Genomic DNA, 21,247 nt, shown 5'->3' with positions numbered 1-21,247 from the left:
TCCTTTGAACTAAGGTGGGTGGCTTCAACTTGCTACTCTTACCCTAATAGCTGTTTCTGGGAAGAAATCTAATGAATATTGTGTATGCTGGGTAAATGGACCATACCCCAAGAAAATGCCAGATAGTAAAAAAGAAAGAGAAGTTAACACTTCGTGTAATTCCCCACGTTTGACCAGCAGTTGTTCTTGTCCCCAGTTGCCCGTTAGAATTATCTGCAGAACATTCCAACCGTATCCCTTCCTGGGCCTCACCCCAAGAGGTACTAAATTAACTGGTCTTATGGGGGGCATCACTGTTGGGTTTTAAGCTCCCCAGGTGATTCTGATGGGCAGCCAGGATTACGAACCTATGGCTTAGGTAGAGGGTGGGCAAACCGAGGGAAGACACGGGAAAGCTCTGATGGCGACCACAGAAGAGTCGACGTAAAATAAGGGCTCAGTAAGTCTGCATCTTGATGAATCTTTTCTTCTGCTGTGTCTCTTATCACACTGTGGCATTTGCAGGCAGCACAATAAAAGAAAAAAAAAGAGGGAGGATCTCAACATCAAGGATGTGAAAGCTGCTTCTAATCTTCAAAAAGATATTAGGCAGGAACTTTAAGACTTTGCTTGATATACATGTGCTCCGGTGAAACATATGTACTGATCGAGAGCCTCAATGTCAGCTCTTTCTGAAAGCATGGAGAATGTCTTAGCTTTACTTGCTGTCAAAATAATAAAGAAATTCTGTGGCTTTCATAAGTCTTTAAAGTCATACACCTGGTTACAGCTTATCTCATTTCTCCATGCTCTCTCATTTCCAGTTTCCAAGTTATGAGAGCTCATCTTGTTCATTTTCAGCTGCCTCATTTTGCAGATAAACAAACCAAGAGATGCCTGAGGACTCACAGTATGATAGAGGCAGATTTTCTGTCGCCCTGTCGAGACACCACAGTCTATTCTTATGCTGGGTTCAAGGATGGAAGGGTTAAATTTGGAGTGTCCCCCTCTTTCATACTAACCCCTTCTGATTTCTTGACCAAAGCTCTGGGTATTTCCATGCCATCCTGGTTCACCACATGTCATATTTTTTAAGGATGCCTGAAGTTTCTTTTTTTTGAAAACATAGTTCTTACCTTAACTGCCCCAGTCACTCTGGCAGAAGAACAATGACCTTGCTGAAAGCCCCTGCATGCCAAACAAGACTTAATTTTTCCTAAGTACTTGGGAAGAGAAAAACAACAATCTATATGATGGGCTTTTGGCCTAAACCCATATCCTTTAGGAGAATATGGAATTTGGCATAGCTCATATTCTGATTTAAAGAAAAATGTTTTGTTATGATGTCATTTGTCTAATTAATAGCAAATGAGGATTGAATTTTCCCTATGCAATGTAATCTAGCCTTTTAGATTTTAGATTGGAATGGTCTGAATCAATTGTCTTCTGTGAGGCCTCCCTGATGCCTTCAGTTGGCTAGGTCTGCCCTTGGTATTCACAAGGTATCATACTCATGCCTCTCATATGCCAGATATATCCCTTCTTGGATTTTTTTGTTGTCATCCATTCAGTGAACATTTGTCCAACACCCCTTGTGTGCACAGGTAGTTGGAGGATGGACAATGCACAGAGGATGTGGAAGGGGATGGTAGAATATGAGACTATGAAGGCAGAGCCATAAACAACAGTGTAAGTAATACTTAGGGGATTGGCAAAGAGGAGCCAGCAGAGGTTCGTGAGGACAGGGGAATGATATAATTAGATTTGTATTTTATAAAGGAAAAACATGTGAATATGGCTTATCTGTTCAGCAAACACTTGCTGAGGGCCTTTTGTATGGCAGACACCATGCTTGGTGCTGAAGATAAAATTAAAAATGGTCCTTGCCCTCAAGGAGCTCACAGTCTATTGAGTTGCCTTTCTGACTTTCCCACTAGATTGTGAGCTCCTGGAGGGCAGGCACTTTTGTTCATCTGAGAAAGAGTGTAAGTTTCAGAGTTAAACCTGGATTACAATCCCAGATCTATTATTTCTACTGTATCCACCTCATTTAACTGATCTGTAAATTGGGGCTAACAGCACCTACCTCATCAGGGACAGATTAAATGAGAGAAGGACGAGGTGCAGTTGACTCAGCAGGAGTCTGTGTTTGCTGTTTCTCTCTATACCACAGTGCCGGGCACGTCGCCGGCAATCAGTACACCTCTGCCACCTGGGGAGAGCCTGTCTGTGGTGCCTCAGGGTTGGGGAGATTGCAGCCTGGGTCGCCTGGCACCATAGCTAGCAGATCCCTCTCAGCTCAGTCAGTGGTCTAGTCCCTTACTCCAGGCTGCGAACTGTCAGAGCCAGAGTTGGGTTCTGGACTCTAAATCCCAGGCATGCATCTTGCAAAAGTCAGAACCAAAGTCAAAAGAAAATGACGAAATTTCCTCTCTGGCCAAAATGCTATTATTTCACCAAGGGCAACAAATCTTCTTGGCAGGAGAAGTTGATTTGCTTGTGCTTGTGTAATCAATCGTATTTGCAAGTGATGGCGTCCTTCTCACAGTCGCTTAAAGAGAAGGTGTTAACCACTATCCTATTTTCTACTTCTATGAGATCAACTTTTTTAGATTCCTCACATGAGTGAGATCATGCAGTATTTGTCTTTCTATGACTGGCTTATTTCACTTAAATATAATGTCCTCCAGGTTTGTTTGACATTTCATTATTTCCAGAGAATTTTCACAGTTCGTTCTCTCACTTCTCCCTCATTCCTAATGAAGTCTCTCTGAGGTCCATGTGGTAGGAATTAGTGCCCCTCGCTGTGTTCACTGAATCAGGATGTGAGGGTGGGGGATGGGGACCCACGGAAGTGAAGTGACTTGTCCAAAGTCATATGGTTCACTGTGCTTACCTGCTTGTGGAGGTTTGCTATTGTTATCAGAGAAACTATGTGAAAAACATTCCTGCTTTTTGTTTGGGTAACACGTGATGGTATATCAGGAGTTCTGAGCTCATTTTTTGGCTCACTGAGTGACCTTAGAAAATTCAGAATGGGATTTTTAAGACTGATATGCTTCTCTAACTGTGAAATTATTGTGTCTGTTCCCCTGACTTTCATTACAATGTAAACCCATTCCATCATAAGCACTGTCTTTTATTCAAGATATTGCCAATGTTTACATATGACAAACTCTTAAGGATTTACATGATGCTCTCAAGGGAGGTCATCTTCTAACCTACCTTGTAAAGTGTAGACAGAACCTACCTAGTGCAGAATAGTCACGTCAGATGTAGAGAGATCATGTGACCTAGTAGGTCATAGGACTTGTGTGTGGCAGATGTGGGGCTTAAATCCTAGGCCTCTGGCTTCTGAGCCCAGTGTTTGTTATACCACATGACACTCCAGTCTCATGATCTGATCAACTTGCTATTTGCTCTAGGTTAGGCTTTTCCTCTGGAAGTCAGAGCTCAGCAAACCTAAATCTATAAACCTCTAAGTGTACCACAGTAATGCTAGCACGAAGTATCTGTTGAAGTGAAAAATAATATATTGTTTCAAAGAGTCTGCCCCACTTATTTAAAGAGGAGTGTTTATTATTCTCCAGTTTTATCTCATTTTCCTAATGTTTTAAAAAAACATTCAGTGTTCCTTTAATCTACAAGTTGGAATGGAGAGGTTGGCCTAATTTCTGTGTTCCCTTCAAGCACAAGCAATAACACATTTTAAAGGATGATAAATAGCTGTGTAAAATGTAGATGGGTTCTATAAATACTTACCAAAATCCCTATAGTCCAAACCAGATGGAATGAGAGAATAGTCAAGGTGTTTTCTCCTTCCACATCATTTCCCCTCTTCTCAGGGTAGTTTGGTAGTTTAAAACACGAATGTTGAAGACTTACGGACCTGGAGTTGAGTCTCACTCTACCTGTAGTACCTGTTAGACTTTAGCAAACTTCTCAACTTTCATTGACCTTTGTTTCTTGATTTGTAGAAGGAGGCTAACAATATTATATATAGTTTTTAGAACATTCATACATTCATTTAGTACAATGCTTATAGATTTTAAGTAGGTAATTCTAGTAACCTCTTATCACTGTTTTTATCTTCATCTAAGACTCTTTCTTTCTCCTTTTAAGATGCTTCTATCCATATATTTCTCTAGAGAGAAAGAGTATCAGCTGCACCTTAGTGTCAGCTTATGCTACTGTGTCATGGAGTATTTCGCATTTCTAAGTTTATCCTTACCTTTATAATCAAAGTGCTGACTTGTAGTGTCTGCCACCTTGTGTCTGCTCATTAAATACAGTTGAGATTAAAAATTGTTTAATTTTTAGTTATGATTGCAATATAACAACATAGCCAAAAGTTTGGAAAGTAAAGAAGAGAAAACAAATAGATACTGACAGTGCCACACTTGTGCTACTCCAGGTGGCATAGTGGCTAAGGCCAAGCTTAACTACAGAGTCAAGCTTGAATCCTGGCTGCAATACCTTGAGTGCTCTACTTACACCTCTGCACTTCCATATCCTTGTCACTGAATGAGGACAATAAAGGTAACTGCTTAATCAGGATGCAGAGAGGATGAGGTACATTTGAAGCAGTCTGAGTATGGCTGGCTCAGTAAATCTTAGCTGTAATGATGATAAGGAGGATGATGACAGTGAGGATGATGATGATTTGTGTGTCCCCTTTATGCATATTGCCATTCACAAATTGCTGAGTAGTGTTACTTCTCCTGCTCCCTTTGTTTGTTGCAAGAAACATGTGCATTAGATTGAAGATGATTATGCCCATTTGAAGAAACTGGGCCCAGAGAGGTGAAACGATTATCTAGACAGCACTTGGCAAGTTTTGGCAAAGAGGAACCTAGAACTCATTAACAACCAGGCTGCTCTGTTCTTATTTTCTGTATCCTTTTATTGTTGGAAAAGGACATTCTTGACTCCTAGTTACTGTGTAAGATTGTAGATTAGGTTACAGAGCCAATAAAGCACACTGAGTTCTTTCAGTCTGGCTTTTATGATAACGCCGGTGTTTGTGTGATGGTGCCTTATATCCGCTGAAATGTAGGTGCTTAAAGAGTGAATGGAAAGTAGTCCTGGAAACTCACGGCTAAGCTCTTATGTAAAGACAGCACATAAAAAATACTTTTCATAACTCAATGAAACCTGCACAAAATCCAGTTTCTATCAGGATGCTCACCTCTCATGTGTCAGCATAGCCTTTGCAGCAAAACCCTGGGGCACCCATATTTCTCCACTCGGCATTCCTCTGAGCATTGAGCTGTTAGCATCAGAAATCACCACAGCCACTTTGACCCTCATTTTCTTCAGCCTCTCTCATTAAAGCAATCACTTTTTAAGATCTCCAGCAAGAAGCAAACATTTTAGTGAGTGAAGTTTGCCTGAGTCTGGAACAGCTGACCTGTGCCAGGGTCCTGAGTGATCTGCAGATTGCTCCCCCCCATGCAGCTTCATGTATGGGTGACTTTACCAGCAGACAATTTCCTCACCTTCGCTAAAATATCACTGACATCTTCATGCACAGGACAGACAATGAAACAAACAGAAAAGAACACAGAAGGACGTAAGAGCTGGAGACCACTTACATTTGTATTTACCTGAACAGAAAGTGCTAATTTGTTCACCTGACTCACTTGTATGTACATCTTCAGGACTTCACCTGGAATATTGTTCTTGCTACATCTCTGGATGTGCAAATTCCACCTTTGTTCAAGACCTACTTCAAATGCTACCTTCTCTTGTGAGTGTCCCTTCAGCTCCCCACTGCAACCATCTTTTTCAGTGTGTTCTGATAGCACATGATTAAAACATTCTGCTTTGGATTGATAGACATTTCTGTATGTCTTATTTTTCCTATTATATCTCCTAGAGGGAAGGACCCACTTCTCATTAATTTCTTTAGCATAGCACTTACTAGGCACTCGGTAAATGCACTTTGAATAAATTTATTATTTACAATCATCTTTGTTATATTTAGTTTTGGTGTTGATTAGAAGCTCGTTAGGTTGCATCTTATAAGTGAAACAATGTTATTCTTCACACGCTTGATGTACTGTATGTAACATCCAGTTACTTATTCTTCTCCAAAAGACTCTATATTCAAGAAGCCCTGGAGGCTGAGTGAATACATTAAGCATTGTCAGGAGGGTTGAGTGCTAAATGACCTGGGTCAGTCACTGCATTACATTTAATTAAGAAAAAGAAAAATAAAGCCAGTAATAACTTGTTTTCTACCTATTACTCAGGATATTTAGAATGATAAAGATGGTGAGGCATGTCAAGTCTTTGATGATAGTTATGGTGGTGTTACGATAATAATACCTTCTATATTCATGACAATTATATCAAAACCATTTTATTCAGATTAGATTGACACTTTGAATCCTGTTCTTCCTGGTTTTGATTTTTAGTTACTAGAACTTGGGAAGTAATTTCTAGAACCCATGTGGTTAAATACAAATCCTAGCTCCTTCTCATACAAGCTCTATGACCTTGAGCAAGTTATTTAGCTTTGCTGTATCTCGATTTCCTCATCTGTAAAGTGAGGCAGCAGAAGTACTTATCTCATTGGAGTATTTGAAAAGTTACAGGAGAGAATGCATGTAAGAGTAGTGACTCTAGAAGTATTATTCTTGTAACCCCCAGACATTGAACAAGGCCCCAGATCAAGAAAATCTTTAAACAGAGGAATCTTTAACAGAGGAATTTCTCTCTGAAAGGCATGTTATCAGGAAAGAGTGGTTGAGATGAAAGGGGAGAGGAGAGATTGAGTCCAGCTTAACACTAGGGCTTTGACCTTACCTGTATCAACAAGAAGCCCATGAGGGCTTCAGAGACTGAATAGAAACACGCTTTGTTAGTCGAGGAAAAGGAAACTTGCACCGGGATGGCAGCAGCACAGCCTGACAGAATTCTCGGTGGACTACATCTGTTTGTGCCAGCTGTTGTCAGTCTGTGTAGGCTTGCCGAGAATAACAGTAATGATTTTCACTTTATGGCAACTTCCATCTCAGGATCTCAGAATGCTGCATAAATGTAGATTAGGGCTCCGAACATTTTTTTGCCAAGAATGGGCATACTTTACAGGGCATCAGGAATACATCACTGTTCTGAGTGAAACTTTCATGGTGGAAAGAGGACTAAACGAGTTTTGAATTAGACCTGCTTTCCTGATCTGAGCTTTCTTCTTGATTTTGTCCCTCATCTTCTAGATGACCTTGAACAACTCAGTTTCCCTCCTTACCTCTCAGTTTTCTCATTATAAATGAAGGGATTCATATACCCCTAAATGATCTCCGGTGTCTTTTAGGTTTCTGACATTCAGAGTACAGAGGATCTAGATTTGCCTCCCACATTTAGAGAGGCCTGAGTCTTTTAGAATAGAATATTTTCTTAGCATTTTACCCATGGTTAGGCAAGAACCCAGCAGGAAAAAAATTTTTACTTTGGTCATTGGAAAACGACACTACTCTTTAGCTTTTCATATGAAAGAATACTAATGTATTTTACATGTTTTTCCCTTTGCCCACCTCTAAGTACAATGCTATTTATTTTCGTTGACTATTTTAAGATTTAGCATTAACTCTTCAGCTTCTGAGATTGATGAAGGAAATAGTCTTTTGAAGAGCAGTTCTAGTACTTTTGGTAAATCAAGTGAATGAGTAAAGACATCAAAAATGGGCATGTCTTCCAAAGTCTTGTATTCAGACCATCTGCATCAGAATTACCTGGGGAGCCTGTTATGTTCTTAGTTGCCCTCTTTGTGCACAAAGGGAATATATCATAAAAAAGTAGTGTGTGTCCCTAAGAAAGGTCTCTTCGATAGTTCAAGACTTTGTAATATATGATTAAATTCCTCAACAAATAAGTAGCTGAGTTACACAATCCCACTGAAAAATGCAGATGAGTGGAGAGGCTGAGGCACTTTTGTTGTGGTTAAGCATCACTTTTTGGAGTCGACAACTGGATTCAAATCCCAGGGTTTCCACTTACTGTCAAGGTAATCTTTGTGCTTTAGTTTTCTCATTTGTGAAATCAGAACAGCAACCACCCGATAGGTTTCTCTGCTAATTAAATAAGTTATTTAACATAAAGTATTTTGAACACTGTCTGGCACCTGCTAAGCATTCGGTATACCTTAATTATTTTCACTCTCATCAATTACAAATCAATAAATATATAAATTAAATACTAATGAATTTTTACCTGTCAGAGTTTGGAAAGAGGTAAGAAATTCCTTCAGTAGGATTACTATTAAAATGAATCATGGTTGATGATCAATTAGAAATATTAAATACTGCTGATCTTTAGATTCAGTATCAGAGCATGATCTTTCTTCCCCTTCTGCTGCGGTGCTGGTGAATGACACTGAGTCATTCGTATTCTCTCATCCACCTTGCTGCCACATTTGAAAGACATCCATAGCTCATATTTGACAGACTATGTGTGAGCATTTAATACAAATAATCATGAGCCCCTGTCAAATATTAGCACATGCCATGTATCATCTTAGGTATTACTCACAATGGCTCTCAAATGCAGGCATCCATCCCCTCTCCCCTCCTACTTCCAAAACCCCATTTACAGATGAGGAATCTAATGCTAAGTTAAAAAAGAAAAAAAAAAAAAAAACTTGTGAAATGTTATACAACTCGAGAGGTATAACTTGGTATTTGAACTAGCTTGCTCTGCCTCCAAAGCCCACACTTTCTCCATTACACCACAATCAATGTTTCTGAAAGTAGAAAGGGGCCACATTGGTCTCCAAACTCTAGTATAATTAGCATCAATGCTTTAATTGGTGAGGTTGACTGTCTTGATTAACCTTTATGATAGATCATGTAAGTTTCATATTTCTAAATGAATATATAGAAGCAGCTTTAAATTAGTAGAAAAACACTGAGCTGGGATCAGAACACTCACGTTTTAACTCCTGGCTCTGCCACTTAATATCGGTATGATTTTAGCAAAGTCACTTAGCATAGTCTCTTAACAAACCACTAACTTGGTTTGTTTCTTTATCCAAAAAAGACAATGTCATGCTTTGGAAAGTATTAAATAATCTAGTATATATGAGTATTGTACCTGGGTGTCTTGTTGACTATAAAAGAGCATAGAAATGCAAAGGGTTTTTAATCCCATGATGCAAATTCTGTCTCAGCGCCTCTGAATTCTGTCCCAAGTCCTAATTCAATCCCCTTATTCTCTCTGAATGTAATCAGCCCACTGTAATCTCTCTCTCTGAATCCGTATGATCCATTGATACATTTGTATATTATTTATACAGCACAGCCTGTCTTTAAGGATATTAATTTCTTAATCTTTGCAGGCAGTAAATGATTTGCCTGAGCAATCTTATTTAACTTGGAAAATAAATTCTATTGACCCCATTTTATGTTTGAAGCAAGTAACATTTAGTAAAATTACACATCTTGCCCTGGGTCATACAATTGGTAAGTAGTGGATGTGAGATTTGAACCCAAGTAAGCAGACCCCAGAGCATTTACTCTTAAGCCTCTAAGCCATACTGATTACCATCAACATTCAATTTTCTGCTTTGTTCTTTTATTTCTTCCTCATATGCCTTGATTTCCTGACTGGGTTGTAAATTTCTTGAACTAGGTGCATCTCACTCATTTTGATGACTGCCTTAGTATCTAATTAATTATTACTATTTGTGGATAATTTAATATAGATTTAATCATAAGCTCCTGGTTTTCTGCACTGATTGAATACCCTGGAAACAAGGACTTTTGACTTCTTCCTCTTCTTTGTCTCTGACTAGAAGCTAATCTTCCCACCACGTTGACCTACCTTGATTTCATTTTCACAGGTCAAGCAAAAAACCTTTCTCTGTTATTTTCACTTAGGCACTTTGCCTGCCTCCCTGCTGAGGCCCAGAAATCCAGTGAGATCAGTGTGTCTGTCAGAAGGTAGGCTTGTTTGCCTTGTTTGCCTAGGGTGGCATTGTTATTGAACAAACTCATACCCTTTCTTTACATCCGAAGTACCTTGGATTGCAGAGCAAGAGCCCCTCTGACTCAAATGAAAACCACCTTGTGTTAGATGAAATATGGGGAGATAACCATTTGTTTGCTGGTTTGCATTTCCCACGAAAAACTCAAAAACAGAAATTTACCTCAGCCATGGAAAGTGATGTGCCAAGTGTCGTATTTGCATATTAAAACCGAAAACTGATTTGCATGTTATTTCAGTGTCTTGTGTCACGTTCAGGCATCTGTCAAGCCCACTAGATAGAAACAGCTTGTACAGTAGGAAAGTGTTTCTGTGCATATCAGACTGAAAATCTAGGTGCCTACTTTTTATCAACAACTTGTCCACACTTGGGGGTTTCCATTCTCTCCTGGCTTCATACCTGAAAATACTAACAAGACTGGAACCCCATGTTTTATAAAGTATGTTTCTTGTTATTTCCTAAGAGTCATTCACTTTTATTATATTTACTTAGATAATTTTAAAATTATTTTTAAAAACCTTAAATTTCTCATAATCCCACCATCCTGACATAAGCCTTGTTAACATTTTGGTATATTTACTTCTAGTATCTGTTTTTTAATATTTATACAGACACATACCCTGGCATTCTTGCATATGTATTTTTATATATTTGTAATTATCAGATGTACCATTTTACTGTCTTCCCATTTTTTAACATCAGAATGGCAAGAATTATGGCACAATCCAAATAACTAATGATAAAGGATTGGCAAGACCCCATTTTGAACAGACAGTGAATTAGAGCCACAATCAGGGCTGGACCCCTGGGAAGGCAAAAATTATGATATCTTTTTGTTAGAGCTTTATTAAAAGCATAGCTTCTGATTGAAGATAGCTTTTCTATGGGACAATGCACAGAAAGTTGTACATTGTGGTAAAACCTTTTTCCCCACATTGGAGCAACGAGTGATTAGTCTGTTGCATTGTTCTAGGCACCAAAATAAAGATGAAATGTCTTCTCAGGGGAAGTCGCTGCCAGGCACTAGTGGGGCACAGCAAAGGCCAAGACAAGGTATAGTTTGAAAACACAGCCTTGAACAATAGTTCATTCCATTCATCGAACTTTTATGTCATGAGTCTTATTGAGGTGAAGCCAACTAATGGAAATAATGTCTTGTAATTCTCTTGCTTTTGTTATATCAGATCCCATATGTATGACATACGTAAAGCCTAATTAATGGAGAAACTACATATAGTTTTTAGTCATAGTATTGTGGAAATAACTTATTTTAGCCTCCTGTAGAGAAAATTGGGAGAGATCTTCTCACCCCGAGAGACATCTTGCTTTCCCCTTTAAGGAGGGCCCCCTTGGAGGTATAGAGGGAAGGGGCAGTGAAATGAGAACTGTGAGTTAGATTGGCAAGTGATCTTTGACCTAGCTTTTCCCTGACCCTGAGGATTTGGGGCTTGTGCTACTCGCCTTTCTTACTTCTTGCCTACCAAACAGAATAATAGTATCAGTGGTTGTACCTTGTCTGCCTGGAGCTCCTCCGGGTAGGAAAACATAAGGATGGCTGCTCTGCTCTGATGAGCCAAACATGAGCTTTACTTTGTTTTTTGGTGCCAAAGGCCAGGATATAGAAGCGTTCACAATTTGGAGAGCCAGCAAGACATACGTTCACCAAATGTCATGTACTTCAAGATTTATAGTTAAAAAGTACTCAGAGTAATTACATCCCTTGCTAAAACAATTAATATGAAATCCAGGTATACTGTGCTGAAGTACTTTATCAGCAGATAGGAAAGTGGAGAGTAACTAGAGAGATCTTACTCTGCAAACATTCCACTACCAAGAAGAATGTCATCTTTCTTAGTGGTTTCTAAGTTGTCCCTCCTGATACTTATAACCGCCATTTATTTGATATTGAATATTTTACAAGCTTCTTTATATGAACTGGATATTATAATCCTCCAGTTTATATATGAGAAAATCAATAATGAAGAAAGAAATTCTCAGGGAACTTAAGTGGTATGCTAGACCTCAGGCCCAAGAGCTAGGATGCTCCAAGCCCAGGCACTCTTGAGGATGCCTGGACACATGGGGACTGAGAGGAGTGTGTGGAGCTAGGCCACTTTACCTCAGCTCAGCCTAGCTTGTCATACAACCCTGGTGTGCAAACAGCAGCACCCCCGTTGTGGATGGCCAGGCCTTTCCCTTGCTGCAGCTGCTCTTCCAGCAACCACTCTGCAATTCAGAATCATCAGCCCTTGGCTGCGACTCCCAGTTTGGCTTAAAAAAGGTGATTTAGAGGCATCAATGCATGGTGTGAGAAAGGTAATAGGAGAAAGTAGAGGTTGTAAGAAAACTTTCAAGCTTTTGAAAGTTGAAGACCGCAATGACTTTCAAAGCTAGACTCAAACTTTTAAAGTCAAAATGTCTGGGTCGTCTTTGTGTCCTTATTGTTTATTCTTCAAGAAAATAGAACATAACAATAGAACCAAGAGCATGCTTTTCTTCTGTCATGGAGCTGTGAGGAATGTTCATGTATAGGTTTTTAATTGTTACCAGATAAGCACCTTTCCTCCTCCCTCCTCCTTACTTCTCTTTGGCCATTGCTTTTAACCTGAAATAGAATACGTGTCCAGCAAATCACCTGTCCTTGGCCAGAAGGGTGCTCCTTCCATTTAAGCAGTGAGATGTTGAGAGTAGAGTATGATAATTCAGGGAGAGTCAAAAAGTAGGAACAGCCACAGGAAATTGCTAACTACAAACTTGACACAGCTAAATAGGGAAGAAAAGAACGAAAATATCAGAAATATATTTTTTCTGGCAGGCTTTCAGCTCTAAAGCAGGGCTAATTCTACCTTTTGAAAAGAAGATAATTTCAATGTTTCTTTTTTTCAAGAACACATAATTGAAGTTATTTTCCCTCTGCGAGAAGGAACCTCTTGTACATCATCACAAATGGACAAGAAAAATGAGCATCTCTGGTACCCAGAGTGATAGAGTATTCATTATCATGTAGTCTTCTTGAATATCTTGGCTGCTTTTTCCCAGTGTTTTATCTGCCTGAGCAGTGCTTTTCTGGTGAGGTTCAGATTTGTACTAAGTTCAAGTTATCTAGCACTACGTAACTAGCAAATCAACAGCAGGTAAGGACTCAAGGGAGAAAAATGACCACACCGAGGTCAGTATCCGAGTAACTCGGGAAGCTGCCATGGTGATGGAGAGTGAGTGGCCATTTTGTAAAATGGGTCATCAGCACACATATTTAAACGGCTAAATTGTGGTAACAAAGATTCAAGGTGGTGGCGGTTCTCCTGAGAGCCATTTACACATCATTGTGTGCTGTTTACCATGCTTCCCTTTTTCTTTAGAAGGGAAGATGGAATTTTTCCTTCTCCACCCAAGCAAGGGGAAGGGGTAGGATAAGGTGGTTAACCTTTACATGCTCTTGATTTCATGCCCCGGTGTAGTGAAAGTTCAGTGGGCTGCAGAAACGCTGTGACCTGCCAAGTGCTTACTCAGACTCAGAATGCTGAATGAAGTTCTGGATGTTTCAGCGGATGCTGACAAGTGGCTTAAGTCCTCTTACAAATGGAAATCTCTGTAATAATGAGGTTTCCACTTACTCAGTATGTGTCTGTTTTTATAGACTACAAAGGATCTGTAAATATGAATATCTGTGATTTGACTCTGAAGATTGGTAATGATATATGCCCTGCTACGTATTATGGGCACAAAAAAATGAATAGAATCAAAGGAATCTTTCAAAATAACATTTTACACATAAAGAAACTGAGGCCTAGGAAATGGAAATGAGTTGAGCAAAACCACTGGACAAGTTAAAGGCAGAACTAAGATTAAAGAGATTCTAAACAGTCAGGTCTTCTATACTTACAGATTTCTGTGGAAGAATGTATAAAACACTTCAAACACCATGAAGTGTTATGTAAATATGATGGCTATTGTTATTTGTGTTAACCTGGCAGAATTTCCTTGCTCGTCAGAGATTCTCTCCATGTGTATTTTCTTTCAGAAACAAGTCCTTATTATTTCACGGTCCCACCCATAAGGTTTTCCAGGGACCTAGATGCAAATATGGTTTCATATTAAGTCTTCTTCCCTTGAATGACAATCACCTGGGCCCCTAACAAGAGAGGAGCAATGACAAAGAACCCGTGGCAGATACCTGGATGTTTTTCATCTGAGAAAAAAAAATCTTTATTGTAGAAAAAGGAAAATACTGAAACATACAAATAGAATATAAACCACTCACTTTCTCACAGCTTTCAACCACTAACCTTTGAGCATATTTCTTTCCAGTCTCCCTAACTGTAATATTGTGGGACAAGCCAGCCTGATTAATGGCGGGCTTTCCTCCACATGGTAATCTTCCTCCTCCTTGTGCCTCACATGGCCGTATCTAACTACTAAGGAGCATGGGGAATAATAGTCTAGCTATGTGCCCAGAAAGAGGAGGAAACAGATTTTGGTGAGCAGTTAGCAGTCTCTGCTATGCTTAGTAAATATTATAGTTATTTTTAAGCTAATATATTAATATTAGCTGTCAAATTGCTCAGAAATGTCATGATGTCTGGTTGTATCTTTTAAGGTGTCATTGACCTTGGTGTTTGAAGATGTTTGCCAATATGCTTATTTCAGAAGCATGATTTTAATAAAGTCATCTCTGATTTTAAAATCTCCTAAGGACTTTCTGTTACCTAAAACAAAGTCTAGGCATTGTCCACAGCCCACGGCTCTTGCCTCATCCTCGCTCTGTTTCTCCTCTATTTCTTAACAGTCTTTCAGATATACGTGTTTTTTTTTATATATTGTACTTAGAATGACTTTATTTTTTTTTTCTTTTCTTTCTTTCTTTCCTATTTTCTGTCCTTTAATTCTTGCTTTCTTAGTCTGACGAAATCCAATTTATCCTTCGGTATCAAACTAAAAGGTCATCTCTTTCTGGCAGCCTTCTTCCATCTCAGAGCACTGAATTTAGATCTGTGTTTCGGTGCTTACATTTTGTCGTAATGGCCTATTTTCATGTCTCTTTCTTCCTAAACTGTGAGTTGTCAGAGGCAGGAACTCTGAATAATTTGACTTTATAATTATAGTTCTTGGCACCTGGCAATCCCTTAGGAAGGGTATGTTAAGAAAATCTTGAAGGAGTCCTCTAAAATCTATTACTTGATAATTCACCTGTGGATTATATCATGTTATTTTCTCTTTACTAAGAGGTTCAGGCATTTCAGAAAACATACATATCAGTGATTAATGTTGATACTTGTAAGAAAGCCTTTTTTTAAGGAAAGCCCAGAAGCTTTGTTTATATTTGTTTCACAATGACTTTGTTTTGCTGTTTAGTAGCAAACCTTTACACTGAAAAAATCTTTGCTTAGATAATAGACTCAATAGATTAAAATCCAAATTATTAGAGAATCATAGCCCTAGATGGGCTTGCAGAAATGATACCAGAACCCTGAGACGCACTGACGTTGAGCAGAAATGCACCTGACCCAGCCCATCCCAGTTTCAGTGTTTATGCCATTTTTAAGCAGTGGTACTTCACACAAGGTGGCCCACCTATCTTCTTGGGCCTCAAGCTTTGTCACCCATGAAATAGGATTACATATTATGCAGGGCCGTTGCATAGACATTTGAGATCGTTTATATGTGAAAGCAAGCACCTTGGAAAGTGTCATGCAAATATAAGGAATTATTATGCCACAGTGAATTACGCCACTGACACTATTCACATTTCTGCTTTTGAAGAAATAAAAAACAAAATAATGCAAATCATCCCCTTCCAACACCCACCGCCACACATTTTCAATTGTGTTTTATTACCCATACGCTGTGCTAGAAGTTGTGTATTAAAAAAACAAGTCAGACACAGTTGTTAATTTCTCTTAGGACTACTGGGAGAGAGGAATTAAGGGGAGTCTCTGTTCATCAGAGTGAGAATGGTACTAAAATCCTGCTTACAGAACTTGCACACTGAACATCCCAGGCTGCCTCCTTTGCTGTGAGAGAGAACTCTTAACTGAGGAACCTTGTGTTTTGGCCCTTATGTATTCCACAGGTGTTAAGTATTATGCACTGGGTGAGGCAGTTTTGTAGCCAAATAAAGTTGAGAAACACTCTGAGAAATTATCTGTTGGAGTCTTTTCATCATAAGAAATGCCAGGAACCCACAATTGGCATTATATACAAGAGTTAGAATCTAAAAGAAAAGAGCCTTTCGAAATTTGTTATTTCAGAAACAGTATGGCAAGCAAATAGGAAGGAGTATTTGGAGAATAAAAGGAATGAAACATTTTTCTCAATCTGTGAAATACTGACAAGGTAAGCACTTTGAAATTAGACTTCTTCTTGAGATGTAAGTGCTATGGATAGAATCTAAATTTCTGGCTTAGATTTATAAAGGAGAGACTCGCCTTCTTGCTGCCTTTGTGTTGAACGGGAGGCAAACATTAGGCTCAGACAGTGATAAATTATGTCCATTCTCTAAGGGTCCACCCTAAGACTAAAAACAGGAATTAATCAGGTTTTCTTCAATAGTTGTTTGGCTTAATTAAAACAGGTAGCACCAATATTAGAGGTAATATTTTATACTTTTCTAGCACTTTCTCTATGGGAAGCAATGTTTGTTTGGAAAAAAACTGCACGAAATTTAGAGTCAGGTGACACCATATTTTGGGCTCAAGCTTTCCTTCTATTGGAGAAAAAGCTCTCCTTCTATTGGCTGGAAAAAAGGTATAGATCACTTTCCCATCTCATTTTCAATTTTGTTACCTGAACTGGGATAATCCCCTCCCTCAGAGGCAGGTTGGGAGATTCAAAGAGAGCCTTTTTGTTCTAATGGTCTGAAAGTAGTTAAGCTCTATTTAGCATGAGATGCAGGTTATCTCCCTTCAAATTCTCAGAGACTGTGAGGTGGCACTGGCAAACCCATTGTACGGAAGGGAATGCAAAGTTATGAAAGGTTAACAGACTCACCTAAGGATGCCAAGTGAATGTTATAGCCACATCTCTGTCCCCAGCCATAATGATACTGCCACATAATATATTCCTTTAATATACACAAATATATTAAGATAAACTCCTCACCTGTCATTCCAGTCTCATAGCTCTCCCATCCAACCTCCTCCACTCCAGAGAGCTTTCTAAGGCTAGTTAGATCATTCCCCTGCTAAAAATCCCTACTATGGTTTCTATTGCCTGGTTGTTTCTAAGTGAGAACATGTGAATATGTTCCCTGTGGTCTGTGGAGTTCTTGAAATTGTAAGTAAATTTTGTGCGCATTTTTATGGATGCCGTTTTTATTTTGTCAAAAGGGAGTTTAGTTCATCAGATTATGAGAGTTGTCCAAGGTGTCACCAAGGCCTAGGGCCCTGGCTCGTAGAGAAGCCCTAACCATCACAGTATAGCATGGCAGTGATTAGCTGGCCCTTCCTGTCTTTCTGTTTCTGCAGACTTGAATACTCAACCACTTGTAATTTTTTTCCACCCACACCAAACTGCTTCTCAACTCCGACCTTTTGCGCCTCTCAGAGTCCTCCACTTACCTGGGTTAGAAGCCTGCTGCAGGAGTTTGGCAGTATCCAGCACGTCTTTATCACTTGAAATCATCATGTAAAAAAAAAAAAGTTATATTTCATGAATTACAAAAGTAGAACTACATACCATAAAATAAAAAACAAATTTAGAAAGTGAAAGCCCCCTAGGATCCTATGCCCCTGAGATAATCTCCTTTAAGATTTTAGTATATGTCTTTTTTAAACTTTTTTCCTATGTCTATGCAGATCTATAAATAATTAAACTGTACTTATTTTTACCAAAATGAGACCATTGCTTAGATATCCTGTTCTGCAACTGGATTTGTTAATGTATCAACACATCTTGGTCATCTTTGTACACTTAGAAATTTATGATATATATACTTATTGTCTATTTAGGTGATTCCTTTGATAGTTAGTTGCATTGTTACTTTTTGTTCCTCCTCTCCAATACAGTTCCTGTGACCACTCCTGGTCATATAATTTTATGTACTTATATGAGTATTTCCTAGAAGTGGATAGCATGTGTATAATTTAAAGTTTAATAATACTGTCAAAATCACTCATCCAATGTTCATGTCTGTGTAAATTCCCACCAATATTATACTATGCTTTTTATACTTAATCATTTTTTCATATTTCCTACTCCCACTAGACTCTATCCTCTCAGAGGCGAAGACTGCATCCAATACATCTTTGTGTCTCTCTCTGGTGCTTTGCTTGCAGAGGGTATACAAAATAGACACTGTAAGAACAAGTGAATAAACTATTAATAAGCAGAAGAATAAATGAATAATTCAATAGCACCTTTAATCTTCACACCAACCCTATACTGCAGGTGATGTTTACAGCTTAGAGGAGGCCCTAAGTTTAACCTTTAATGCTTATTGGATAAATGAGTAAGTCTAAGATGGTCTTTTGTCCTGAACTTTACCATAACTAGCCCTCTCTGGTCTTTCTGGGTCTCAATTTCCCTATTTTACAAGGAGGAAATTAATGTAATGATTCTTCAGATCTGCACATACAGCTTGATTTCTTGTTTCTGTATCTTGACCATATGCCATAGTTTATTTACTGCTTTCCAATCTCTAAACCAAATTGTTCAATAACGAAATAACATCTCATGGTAAGGTTACTGACCAACATAAAAGATTCTTGGCCTTTTCAGTCTACTGTGTGTTGTACTCCAACTTTCTGTGCATTATAGGAAACCAAAAAATGGAAAAGTATTATACAGAAAAGGCCAAATAGGTACCAATCAGCATTCTCAGCTATGTTTAGAAGGTATGTCATGCCTTCGACATCACACAAATCATTAATACCCATCTTGCAGTTGTTGAAATACATATGGATGGTAAGAATTACAACATTTGTAGTTTATAGGATTTTCACATCCAAGAACTCATTTGATGTACTGAAGATAATGGGAAAATGAATATGCAGTTTTTAGTTTTGTCAAACTGATTCTCATAAACATCCTGAAAAGAGAAACTCTTGCCCAACTATTTTAAGGATCCATAAACATCAAGGAAAGAACATTTTCAATAGACCACCCATTAGCCATGGTGGACATCATCATCATTTCTAAACTTTTCATGATAGTATTTTTATTTTATAACACTGATGAAGGATGTTGGGGTGTGATGTTGGACATGGTCAAAGTTATAGGCAAAAGAAAATGTAATAAATTCCATTTTATTTACATAGCACAAAGCTACTTTACATCTAGTATCTGACCTTTCTTCTTTCTCTACACACTCTTCATTATCTTAAGGACTCTCTCAACTGCTACTTGATTCTCTCACATTGATATACTTCTGGCGTACTCACCTATTAAACATCCACCCAATGTCAATGCTACTTACCCTCATTTGAAATCTGGCTTTTTGCTGTGCTGGGGAAAAAAAATTACTCAACTTCCTTAACTGGAACGAAAGAACTGGAACCAGAAGGTTCACTTTTTGGACCCCAGTACCTGATAAGACTCATCTCATTTCCTATCTCAAACTTTGTATGTAGTCCCGGAAATCCACAACTGCCAGGATCTCCTTATGCTACCTGACGTTTTTCACCTGAGTGTGAGAAACTTTGACCTGCATGTTTCCACTTCTATAGCTGCGTAAGTCCTAGTCTGCTCTGCCGCCTCTCTTTAGGATGCCTTCCTCTGAGGCTATGTGAGAGGACCCTCTGTATACCCTGACTGTGCATTTTCTATACCTGTTTTTTTCTTTAGTTATGAATATGCCTGTATCTCCCATTTGACTGTAAGTTCTATAAGGGAGAAAGACTCATTTTTTAAAAAATATGTTTTTTAAATATACAACGGTATATAGTGATTGCTTAGTAATTGTTGAACGAAATAGATTCCGACTGTTGTAAACGGGTTTCTAAAGCCTGATAGATGACTCATCTAGATAAGGCAAGCAAATAAAGAGATGTGTCCAAGTTAGCCACTGAATAAGTGATAAAGCTAATTCTAAAACCCAGGTCTCCTTACAGCCACGTCCAGTGTTTTTTCCTCTCCAATGCAAAACACCACTTGTTCAGGTTGAATGCTTGGTTGATGGTTTAGGTTGCAATTAAAGGACTATGTGTTTTCTGCCTTTCAGGGTGGACACCCAGGGTCAGTGGGGCCTTCGTCTGTTCCCTCTTCATTCCGCCCAGAAGATGAGCTCGAGCACCTGACCAAAAAGATGCTGTATGACATGGAAAATCCACCTGCCGATGAATACTTTGGTGAGCTGACTTCCAGAGTGAATGTCATATACTGATTTCCTCACTTAGTAATTAGGAGTATTATCAGCTCTACTGTAAAGTATTTGAGTCCGCATGCTTGAAAATTGGTATGCAGTTGCACACAACTCAGTGTGGGAATCGCATTGGTAGAGTGCCATAAATGTGACATCAACTTAGCTTGCACTAAAATCTCAGTAGTCCTTAGAGTTTCTTGAGGTACAAATTTGATTTTAAGACAAGTTTTTAAAGATAATTTGTTAGCTTCCTGTTAGGCAGAAATAGGGTTATTATATATGTTCAGGTTTTTCACTGGTCTAAAGATTCATATAAAAAATATAGAATTGGGCATTGTTTAAATTATTTACTCTGAATATTTGTTCTGAGTTCAGGAAATGCTATTTCTTCTAGTCCGTTCGTGTAATGCAAATTTATGAATTATATGCCATTCAGGAGGTGCTGTGGACACATAACCTGTTCTCAGTAAGGTTGTAATTGTTCAAAAGATATAAGACAAAACACACAGATACTAATAATTACTAGTCTAGGTAGAAGTGATAAGATGCCTAAGAAGGCTTAGGTCAAAGGCTCTATTTATCAGGAACATTGGTGGTACTTGAACTTAAACACTTTAAACCAGTGCCTTTCAAATTTTCTGTGGTGAAAGAACATTTTCCTCCCAATCTTTTAGAAACCAATATTTTTGTAGAGTACAATTAAAATTAATTACTAGTAAAATAAAAAACACAAAATAGAAGACCAAGTTTTGTCATTATTAGATTTAACAGATAACAAATTACTCTTTTATATTGATACATTAATACTTGTTTCTAAATACTCATTCTCTATTTCTGTACTTGTCTCATCACATGGTGGTAAACAATTCTTAGACATCCATGCACTGACTACTTTCTGAGTAGCACTGCTTTAAGGACATGCAGAGAAGGGACATTTGGGGATCAGTATGAGTAAAGGCACAGAGGTGGAAAGGTTGCACAGGGCT

At 38.5% G+C, this 21,247-nt stretch overlaps 1 protein-coding gene across 2 annotated transcripts in view; it reads left to right on the top strand.

Annotated features, from left to right (window-relative positions):
- The window catches only part of LPP (LIM domain containing preferred translocation partner in lipoma), a 503,236-nt gene that overhangs the window by 318,579 nt on the left and 163,410 nt on the right, over positions 1–21,247 (top strand). For both annotated transcript variants that reach the window (XM_012642267.1, XM_012642274.1), the window contains exon 6: positions 20,121–20,247. In XM_012642267.1, the coding sequence (XP_012497721.1) occupies positions 20,121–20,247 (127 nt within the window). The remainder of the gene's footprint in view (positions 1–20,120; positions 20,248–21,247) is intronic.

The sequence above is a fragment of the Propithecus coquereli genome, unplaced genomic scaffold, assembly GCF_000956105.1.
Source record: "Propithecus coquereli isolate 6110/MARCELLA unplaced genomic scaffold, Pcoq_1.0 Scaffold10, whole genome shotgun sequence".
Lineage (NCBI taxonomy): Eukaryota > Metazoa > Chordata > Mammalia > Primates > Indriidae > Propithecus > Propithecus coquereli.
Note: the sequence above shows the minus strand (reverse complement) of the source record. Positions and strands in the feature narration are given on the sequence as shown.